The sequence below is a fragment of the Falco biarmicus genome, chromosome 10 (genome assembly GCF_023638135.1).
Source record: "Falco biarmicus isolate bFalBia1 chromosome 10, bFalBia1.pri, whole genome shotgun sequence".
Lineage (NCBI taxonomy): Eukaryota > Metazoa > Chordata > Aves > Falconiformes > Falconidae > Falco > Falco biarmicus.
The window spans coordinates 10,014,533-10,025,681 of record NC_079297.1 but is presented as its reverse complement, the minus strand read 5'-3'; the positions used below and the strand labels follow the sequence as shown (position 1 = coordinate 10,025,681).

At 42.2% G+C, this 11,149-nt stretch overlaps 1 protein-coding gene across 1 annotated transcript; it reads right to left on the bottom strand.

Annotated features, from left to right (window-relative positions):
• Positions 1-4,883: 4,883 nt before the first annotated feature.
• Positions 4,884-6,253, bottom strand: MC3R (melanocortin 3 receptor). The gene has a single exon (XM_056354557.1). It carries the CDS (start codon positions 6,102-6,104, stop codon positions 5,124-5,126), a length of 981 nt encoding a protein of 326 aa, XP_056210532.1. The 5' UTR covers positions 6,105-6,253; the 3' UTR covers positions 4,884-5,123.
• Positions 6,254-11,149: the final 4,896 nt, after the last annotated feature.

Below are 11,149 nucleotides of genomic sequence, written 5' to 3'. Positions count from 1 at the left end.
TTATGAAATATGTAATGACTGTGATGATGTTAAGGTGGTGGATGGTTGTGAAAAGTGGATTTGGAACAAGGTTCCTTATGCTTGTTACTTCTGGAAAAAATAATTTTAAATGAGAAGAATAAAAAAATGCTTGTTTTCCAAGCAGGTTTAAAGCATATAAAGTTGTATTTTTCTCTTTGGAGTGAATTTGATAGAGCTTACTTTCATCCATCGGCATAAAGTCTGACTTGAGCTGTGACCCTGTTACGTGGCAGCCTAGGAAAGTACACAATGAAATGTGCAGCTGCTCCCAGTGCATCGAGCTTTTCCTGTGCATACAGGCTTCACCCATAGCTCTGGCCTTTGCGAATCTGCTTTGTCTTCCTTAACGCTTCTGTTCACTTAATGAACGTTATTAATTGAATCACTTAAAAACGAGGCTGTAGTTTAACCTTTTAAGTTTTAACCTTCAAAACTGAGCAGAACAGCACCATCTGAACGTTCTTCAGAGATATCTATGGACAGGAATTTTTATTAATCTTTGTAGTGTTCTCTGAAAGCAGTTTATTTCCTCTGCCTTCCACCCGAAAGCCTATTGAATGTGGGCATTGTGTGTGTTACAGTTGTGATAAAAAGTTAGATCCATGTCTGTACCCAGAGTTCTTCTGAAGAGGCAACACCAGAGAGCCCTGGTGTGACTTGCCAGCAGGATCGGTAGGAACTGGAGATGACCTTCGGACTGCTAATACAAGCCATGAGAGCCCTCCTGCCCCTGCCCTGCACCCCGCTGAATGCTGTCCACATTTCCATGTCTTATTCAGAAGGGATCATCTTGTATCAATTGGTCTGAGTGCAACTTGTCTCTGCTCTTGGATGGTGGAGACAGGAAGGAACAAGCTGTTCTGGCACTGTGTTGCATCTGCTGTACCCTGCTGGAGGTCTCAGTACACAGGTTATCTAGTTTCTCTCATACTATCTCGGAGATGTGGAACTGAGATTAGCCTGGGTTGCCCAGCCAAGGGGTTTCTAGTGCGTGTTGTGAAGCAGTATTGCTTTGTGGGTAAGCTTCAAAATCACCTGAATGGTTTAGGTATAGCTACCAAACAAAACTGCTAACCCTGGTCCGAAACTAGACTTCAACAAATGGAATCATCTTAATTCAGTGAATAGGTGATTGAGGTATTTGTACTAATGGCCCTAGTGATGACCTTGGTTGACTGCAGAATTCTGTGCTTGGACTTTGTTATGCATCTAATAGGACAAATGCTTTCAATTATAAAACATTTAGACACTTACTGGTGGGAAATTGCATGCAGAGTGCTGCATTTTATATGAAAGAATCAAATCTGGCTGTAACTTGCAGAATATGCTGTGTTGTGTTGACTTAGCAGGATAACTTCTGCTCCTGCAAATTCAAATATTTGTCTGAATATGTGAGGTTTTTCTAACAAGGCTTTGAGCAAATGGTAATCCTACGGTGCTCGTGAACTGCCTGATTTTCTTGTAGAAAGCCTAAATCAATAAATCCATGTAAATGGTACCTTTAGATGAAAAGGATATTATCTCAGTGTGAGAAATGGCAGACTATCTAGGGGGAAACTGCATGTATCTTGTTCAGCCCAGCCCTCTTACCGAGGAAGAAACATTTCATCTTATGAACAGATTATACATTTACTTAACAGTAACAACCCTGAAAGTGTTCATATTTCACTGCAATTATAAACAGGGGCAGATTCTCAGCAGATGGAAATGTTGCTCTGGTTACTAGCACGTGTCAAGCACTGCTGCCCTGTACTAGCATGTGTTGCTGTGATGTCTTTGCTCTGCTGTGTGTACACGTCTATAGGGTGCACTGCTGGGAAATGATACCGTTTTGGGGGGCTTCTGTTGAAGTTCCAGTTCTTTTTGTGTCTCTTAGGTGAGTCCTGACTTGAGCCTCAGCTCTGTCCCTGAGGACTGGAAATGGCTGAACACCAGCTCCAGGACTCCCTTCTCGGTGAAGTGTGAAGATCTGTCCCACAGCAACTGATTGCTGTGGCATTTTCTTATAGTGCAGACCTGTTCTTCCCTTCCCTTCCATTTTACACACGGAGCTGTAGCTATTAGTCTTCATTCACTACCTCATGTTGTGGGGTTCAGTCCCCTGGAGACAGTTTCTTTCCCTTCCCATCACGGACAGGCTTGTGATGGCTAACATCCTGGCTCCATGCAGAAGACTGCACCATGCATTTCCAAAGTACGAGTTAGAGTTGGGAATCTGGAACCGGGGCAGGACAAATCCTCCAGCCATCTGTGTGGATAACCTGTGGGGAGGAGCTGCACCCTCACTGGCTGGTACCAGAAAGTGTGAGAAAACTTTGAGGGATTTTATGGATTTTCTTTCCATCCCATTTGCGTGTGGGATGGAGAAGTCTAGATTTTTTTTTTTCCCTCATTTTTTGTGTAGCTCTGTGGACAGCATGTAGAATTAGGAGGTTTTTTCCCAGTGTTAGACTCTATTTTTAGTTTTGTAAACCAGACCACCAAGACTGTGGTTTGACATGGCATGGTGCTCTGACAGAAGTAAACATGATTCTAAGTGACGTCTTCAGATTGTTTTATTCAACAGATGTATGTTTTGCTTAAAGGCAAAGCACGATGTAAGTCAGTCTCATCTAAAATCACTTTTTAAAAGAGAAATAAGTAGGACATCAGGTGCAATAAAAGCTAAATACACAATAACCTGAGGCAGAATATCATGGCAAACCATGCTCCAGAGTACAAAGGTACATGACACTGACAATACAGAGGTTGGTTTTTTTTTTTTTTTTTGGTTTTTTTTTTCCCCAGGTAGGTACAGTCTTTCCACACCACGAAAGGCCAGTTGTGTGGTTTCCTATACTGACTTGTTTCGGTTCATCTTAATGTGCCATGTCAGGTGCTGCAGAATTAAGACAGACTGAGCTAACAGAACAGATCTTACACTGCCAAACTGTAATTTGTGAGATGCAGATAAGGCTGAGAGTATCCAGGTTTAGCTTACTCGCCAGTCGTTGGTATTTTCTCTTGTCTCTACCTGAAATGTGGGAGAATTCATCTGTACTTGTTCTGCCACGTGCTTCACAGTGATCTTTGTGGTGTGTTGTGTTTGCTTGTTTAGTGCTGTTAAAATCAGGGTTTATGAGATTAGGTAAGTGTTGGAACAGTGGGAGTACTGGGAAAGTGGAAGTCTGGAGGATGGGGATTATGTGAACTCGGTTAAGGAATTTAGGATGTGACCAGAGAGCAAGGGAAATAGGGAGCATGAGGTTGGTTTGGGTTGATGGGTGGAGTGTGGCTAGAGCACAGGGAAAGATGGTTCTTGGCCCCATGAAAATTATACATCCCATAGGACTGGGAAGTTGGGTTGCTCCCTGTGTAGGTTGTAGGATGCTGAGAATAAAACATAGACACTGGCCAGTATTTGCAAACTGTGGGCCATGTCTTCTCTGCGGACAGTCAGAGCTGGGTTCTGGAGCCAGTAGCAGTGAAACACCATCAGCTTGGGTTGTACCAGGACAAGGGTGTGAATGTGGAGCTGGAGGCAGAGTTAGATTGGGAAGCTCTGGTCTGGGTAACTGTTCCTAAACTGGTAGAGGGGACCCCCAGAAATAACAACCTAGCAACCCCACTCAAACTGGTGGGGTGGGGGGCGGGAATAGTCTTTAGTTAAATGAGATGTTTGAAAGCCATAGGCGACCCTGAGGGTTTCCGATTACTGCCCCTCCTAAAAGTGAGATACCAGAGAGGTGCTAAGTAGACTTTAGAATGGCTTGGAGTTTTCTTAGTTTGGCACTGTCTGTGATCCTGCCTGTGTGTTGTATTATATACAAACCATGTCAGCCTTTGCACAGTTACAATATGCTATTTCAAGGCCACTTTTATGGTTTATTCCTATAAAAAGCGGAGGCAAAGACTAAATCATTGTAGCTGAAGTTGCGTGCTTTACATGCCACCGACTTGCACACAGCATTTGAAAATGATTGCAAACAGCATGTTGCTTTTTTGTTTCTAGTGCAGGAGCGTTCATCCACCAAACTCACTGTAAGGCTTTTAAGTAAAAAGTCTGACCGTGACATACTACTCAATGCATAGAAGTCATATCTGCCGTATGTATCTTGTTTCTTCCGGATACCTAACTTTGCCAAATGGATATCTCTAAAGACTCCCTGCAGCTTTTATACAAAGCTAAATTCAAACTATTTTGCATTTAGCTATTTGTTATGTTCAGATTTGTGTATCTGTTCCATCAAAACATATTCCAGATTTTCTAGGGATGGGTCTCATCAGTGACAATTTGTCAAAAGGAGATTTATGTGACTTATTTTACTAACATACCAAATACTACATTGGTTAGTGTATTCCTATTTAAAAAATCTTAAAAATTTGAGGATATGATACTTCTATATCACAATAAGTAATGTAAATGCCTTCTTCATAGGAGTAATTTGTATCAGGCAGCTGTTTAAGTCACACTATCACTGACAGTAGCTGTTCCTTTTCACTTAACAGATTTCTACTGAAAAAATATTTCGGTGCAAGAGGAATGTTTACTTTCACCTTTCAAAAATTTTACTCGGCTTGCTTTTACAGTAAGCAGCATAAATGTCAATCTATTCTTTTAATAAAAGGTGGAGGCACGGGGGTAAGTGTAGAGCAATGCTGTTACCTGTTGGTGTTTTGATTTGTCTTGCAAGTGAATAGCTTTCCATAGAGGTTACTAATGGAATCTTTTAGAAAACACTGACTTTTTTGATAGCAGCACAAAGGTAAAGCAACAGGTACAAATGAATGGCAGAGCGAATATTATTTTAGTCTTTATAAGGTACTATTCCCTTTCAGGATTCATTTTTCCAGTAAGTTTCTTAAGCTATTTTGTAAGCCCCTCTGGGTTTCCTTCTGTTATAGCTATTTAAATAATTTCAAATAATTTAGTTGAATCTAGTTTTAATTTTGAAAACTACGAATGAAAGGCATCAAATTATTTTTTCCCCTGTGCCCTTCCTTCAAGCACTGCTTTTAAAGTGGAGCTACCATGTATCTAGATAGAGATAGATATATATATATACACACACCCCCCCTTATATGGTGTGTATTCTCTCTATTCTCGACACTAAGCCAGATGTTTACAGCATGCACTGTCCCACACTTATGCCATAACAGCAACACACTATTTCTTTGAAAGTCTTTCTCATTTCCAGACTCCGGAAAGCATAAATGAGTGGATCAATTACTGAATTGCACATTATTAAGACCAGATAAGTATTGAAGTGTGAGGTATAGCAGGCGCAGTATGGATTCATTGGGCAAGAAATGATGAGAATGAGGTGAAGGAAGAAAGGTGCCCAGCAAACAATGAAGACTCCAAGTAATATAGTGATGGTGACAGCTCCCTTCATGCAGGTACGCTGCTGGTAGGGCACCCCATCCATGGGGAGGGCTGCAATCCGCTTAACATGCAGGCGTGCAAACAAGAACATGTGAACATAAAGGGATGCCATGAGAAAGAGCATGGTAAAGAACATGGTGATGAGACAGACAATGACAGTTTTGCTTTCTGAGTAGGCAATGAATATGATGCCGCAGATGATACAAGCAATCCAAATGACCACAATCAGGGTTAAAGCTTTCTTCACAGTCATGATGCTGTGGTAACGGAGAGCATAGAAAATAGTTATGTACCTGTCAATGGCTATAACCAAGAGGTTGCAAATTGAGGCTACCAAAGAAATACAAATCATTGAGTCAAAAACATTGTCCATATGCTGAATAAAGTGGTCATCAATGATCAAATAGCCGTTGCTCAGGATTGCAATCATGATAGTCTCCAAGGCATTTGACATGCTCACTAACATATCTGCTACAGCCAAGCTACAAAGGAAGAAATACATGGGAGAATGTAGGTTTCCATTCTTCAGCACTGCGAGAATGACAAGGATGTTTTCCAGGAGGCTGATGATCCCTAAAGTCAAGAAGACCTCAGCTTTTATGAAGACCTGCTCGCAAAATCCATCGCTGCTTCTGTTATTCAGAACTGAGTCGTTGAAGTCTTCGGTGACATTAAGCAGCACAGGCTGAAATGAAAATGCAAAGTGTGTGGTATTCATTGTCAGCAAAGGAGTTGAATTCACAAGTGATTACGGACCTGAAAGGGCACAGGTTAAAACAGGAAAAAGGGGACCCCAAAAAAATGAAAAGAAGTCCTTCCAAGTTGTTGCTGTGCACATGGGATGGAATCAAGCAGGACTTCTCTTTAGTCACTTTTACAAGTAGAAATAGGGGGAAAAAAAAAAAAAAGTCTGCGTTTACAGTGAGTTTTGTCAGTCACAGGCTGCTCCTCTCCTTTATAAGAAACTGAGCTTCAAATCTTGCAGGCATCAAACAGTGGTTTTTTTGTTTTCTGAAGAGAAAAATCATCATCAGTACATTGCTGGTTCTAGCTCTCCTGATAATTAAAAGCAGGGAGTTTTCTCATCTGCTGTCTTCTGGGGCCCCTGCAGGTTTGTTGCCAGTACATTGCGGCTCAGCGAAGTCTCTCTTGCTATTTCAGTGGCAAGAAAGGAAAAGAGAACTAAGGGATTTAACCATGCATGAAAGAAAACAACTCCTACTTAATCCTGCGTGCGGAGCGTTGGCCATTAGAGAGCGAGCACCTTGCTGACTGACAGCTGCGAGCACCAGGTACAGCATCCCCACCGCGGCTCCGCCGGCGGATCTGAAGCCGTCTGGCGCCCTCTGCAGGCACCCCGAAGGATGGAGTCGCCTTCAAATTTGTCTGAAACACGGGATTTTCACCTAGCAAAACTTTATGCCTGTTCTGACAGCCGGGCCCTGCCCATGGGAGCGAGCAGGGGCAGGCAGCTGAGGGTGGTAGGTGTCCAGGGGCAGGCAGGATGCCCACATGCTGTTCTGGCCTCTGCTCCTCTCCTCCCCCTGTCTGGTTCGACTCGGCTGGGCACTGAGCTGAGTCCAGACAATGCTTCCCTTGAGTATGTCCTGGGCTCGCTTGGGCTTTAGACCTTGTGGTTAAAGACAACAACCTGAGGGTGAGCTGTAGCACAGATGGATGTGGGTGCAAATATTATGCCCATGACATATTTGCTGAGACGCTCCAAAGTCTGTCATTAGCTAGATAGCATTGGTTTCATCAGAGATGAGCTTCCAGAGATTTAATTCCTTGTCCACAAATGGTTTAAGTTTTGTTTATTTGGTTTCCTAAATTCCTTGCTCACAAGTGAAGTGAAGTGCTGGTGTGAGTCTCCACACCATGCTCTCAGTGCCGTGACCCTCCAGCTCTGCTGAAGGATCTCAGTCAGCCTAAAGGCTTAACAAGCTCTTGCAAGCTGATCTTGTTTGTGTGTATGTGTGTGTTTTTTTTCTTTTTTAATTTTTTTTTCCTTCTCCCTGTCTGTAGAAGTGTGCTATGTTGTAGTGGCAGAGAAGGGTCACTTCAGGAGGGCCAGGGACTCAAGTGGTTTTTAAACCAGTTACATGGGTGTTAACTTGTAGTTAACCATCCAAACCATCTTTGGTAGCACTGCTTTCAAGCATAGAGTTCTTCAAGTTCAATTGCCTCAGTCAAACCTTTCTTTTTTTTTTTTTTTTTTTTTTGTTTATACTATGGCCCAGTTCATGAGAATGGACGTTTAATGTTGGTCTGATTTTCCTGGTAGCATCTTCAACAGCCTGAAGCCTTCTGACCCAACTGCTCTTGAACTCTCTCATCATCCCTCAAATCTCTGAAAAGGCCATTGTTCTGAAGACTAAATGCTGAGTACATGGAACTGCTCTGATGTAGACCTACTTTAATGAAGGTTCTTTTATTAACCTTCATGGGCATTTCATGTGAACACAGCTGTGGGATGAGTTGGTCTGACCCTGCTGGGTCTGTCTCCAGTATTTCAGCAGGCAACTACCCTTGGGGGTACCCGTACTGGAAGAGCTGCCCAGCTAGACGTCTCTGCTGGAGAAACCAAACAAATCTCCACGTGCCCTTTCCTTTCTTCACTCTTTCAAAAGTAATACTCTCCAGTAGCTGCTTTTTCCCACAGGAGCCCACCATAACTGATCTTAACTGAAATTGTACCAATTTTAAGCCTATGCAATACTAGGGAGATCACCAGTTATTGTATATTAACAGGCAAGCAAGCATAAGGTAGATTTTTTCCTTGCACGTTATTTACTCACACTGTATCTCTGCTGTGAATTTTCTAAGTTTGATTTTATTTTTATGAAAGTGCTTACTGATGTCTGTATACTTCATGACTTGTTTTTGCAGAAATAATTTAGAATCAAAACATACAGCATCATATATACTAATGCTTGGGGTTTCTGTTACCGGTTTATTAGCTCAAAAAGTTACAAATATTTTCTGGTTTCATTTTGAGCTTACATAATTCATATCATGCACCCATAATTCAATACCAAGAGGCAACAAATCTCAAATTCAGACTCCACGTGATACCTTTAAAAGGACAACATCCAGTGCAGTAACTTTAATCTGAAAAAAACCCTGAGGAATTGCTCACCAAGCTGTCCAGTTCACGCTTTAAAGATCCTAATTGGTCTCTCAAAGACTCTCCATAAATTCACAGTGATGTACTTTAAAGCAGATAGCTTAAAGCAACAGACTGTCTCTCCCGTATCTCTAATCCCATGGCAGTGGAAAAATATTCCTCTGTTCAAGTGTAGCAGTTATGGATGTAAGGCTAGAGCAGCTATCTTTTTGTGCAGTAAGCCCCAGTTACTTCTTGCCAGCTTTCTTGTGCTGATGGAGTGCACTCTCCAATCACTTGAAACAGTGATATCAAGACATAGTGACTATCACTGGCCTAGTAAACATTGCTTTTCTAACCGAGAAGGAGCCCATATGTACAAGGCTGGATGGATGTCCCTCCCTGCCAGCTCTGCTCTTGGATACTGTCTTTTGAAGTGGCAAGTGGAGGTTGTAGCCTCCCAGGGTGAGGACAGGATCAAAGGCAGAGCTCTCATTCGTGGAGGAGAGCTCAGTCTGGAGGAACAGCATCCTGCTGGGCTTAGCTCTGGATTAGCTACTGATGGAGGGGCATTTATGTTTTAGGCACCCACATGTAAATCAATTCATAGAAGTGCTTTGCCATTTACATTCCAGTCCTGTCTTTCCCCATCTGGTTAGTTTCGGCAACATACTGTAGTAGTCCTGTAAACACTGACTCCAGAATGCTCCATCCCTTGTTGCCACGGTGTTTCAAAGACCACTACGGATTTCCCCACCTTTCAGATGGATCAGAGAATAAAAAGTGATTAAATATGTTGCATCATGAATTTCTGAATGTATCTGACAGCAGGAATCAAGCTACCATTTGCACTGAGATGCAATTTGAAGTGGAAATTGAATGTTAAATACCAAAGTGGATTAATGGCACTATTAGCTTTGCCATTAAGTGCTAAAAATAGTGGGCTAGAGCCTCATATATCTGAATGCAAGCTCAAACTCACGCCAAGGTCTTTGCAAATATGGGAAGAAGCTGTGTTTGCCCAAGAGACTGTAAAGTGTTAGGCCTTGTTTTCAAAAGGTGTAAGGGCATTTCTTTCCTCAGCACTGAAAAAACTATGTGATCTGAATTCTGCAATAACATATAATAAGCCGCTGCCTCTCAGCTGTCAGTTCCTGCTTCGTTTCCAGAGATGCTGTTTGTGAGTCTGTCTGTTGCAGTGCAAAATAGACAGGTTGCTCTAACATCTGCCACAGCACTGCAGTGGATTTGTGTCCTGGCCATCGCTACGTTACCTCTGAGGAGTGGCAACTTGCTGACATAATGGTAGGCATTCACATCCTCAACCCCGTAGACAGCAAATTCCACTTGTCTTGGGTAGGGGGGCAGAACCACTGCAATTTTTGCAACCCAGGACATATAAAATGAAATAATACCTGGTTTACATCTTTACTCCGTGAAAATGTGGTGAAGAGAAGCCTGGAAAGTTAAAGGTATGAGATGTCTGTGTGTACTCCCCAAATTTTGCTCTGTGCATAGCTGTTCCCACCTTTTATGGCCAAGACCTCAAGGGAAAACTTTAAACTGCTGTCTGGGGTGTGCTCAGGACTCTTGCTCAGAAGAGATCCGTTATGGAAGTCATGCAGGTTAGGTGGGAGCAGTCAAGGTTTTGGACCTTTGTGCTTTTCTGGGTCATGGTGAGTCAGTAAGCTCATACCATATCTGAATGTTTCATCGCAACTCTGTTAATGTACAGAAAGTGTCATCTCCTGTCTTAAATCAGTGAGTAAAATACCATTCTCACCTCCTGTCTTGGGCTCTGCAGTCCATGATTAATGTTACATTTCCTAACGTTCTCTCCAAGTGTTGCGAGAGTATTTTTATTTGACACCCTGGGAGCAGTGTTGTCTTTCTGCTGTGTTCTTGTTTATTCCCGGGACTCAAAACCCAAACTTGCTGTTGAAATTATTGAAATTGTTTTTTAATGTCATAGTGTGCTGAACGACAGAAACACTGGCATCAGGAACTACAGAGTAGGTGACAGTTGCGTAGCAACTACAGGGATAGAAACCAAGGACTTCTGTCGGACAGCAGCTGGAGCCATAGGTCAGAGGAGAACAGGTTCGCAGGAAAGGAAACATCTCTTGCAGCATTATGCTCAGTCCTTTGCTCTATCAGCTATCACTGATAACTATATCACCTCCTTCTCATATTTTATTCTTTCAGCTTCCAGCCCCAAACTGCATTGTTACTTGTAGATGGAGAGGAATCTGTGTGTTTCACCAATTTGGCACAACTTTGATTCAGTTAGACTATCATATTGGTAATGATCAAATAGGTGGTAAGAAATTTCTGAGGTTTTGGCCTCCAGAATTACCCTTTTCCTGATTTTTTTTTTTTTTTTTTTTTTTTGTTAATATATTTCTTATGATGAGTTTTCACATGCCCAAAAGTTTGTGAAGGCAAGGGGTGATTTTTATGCTTGTTTTGCTACGAGAACTTAACCTCCTGTACTCTGATTCTGAATACAGCAGTGCTTTTCAGCCCCTGGAGTGATTTACTGGAGGTGAATTGAGATGATCTTCAGGGTCTGGCTTAGCTGAGCAAGAGAAATCTTTTGAAATGCACCTAGAGTTCAAATCTTGTATTGGTTCTGTATACAAATACCAGCACTTCAG

Coding starts and splice junctions, on each gene's coding strand:
- MC3R (XM_056354557.1), bottom strand. CDS start 6,104: ATGAATACCACACACTTTGCATTTTCATTTCAGCCTGTGCTGCTTAAT.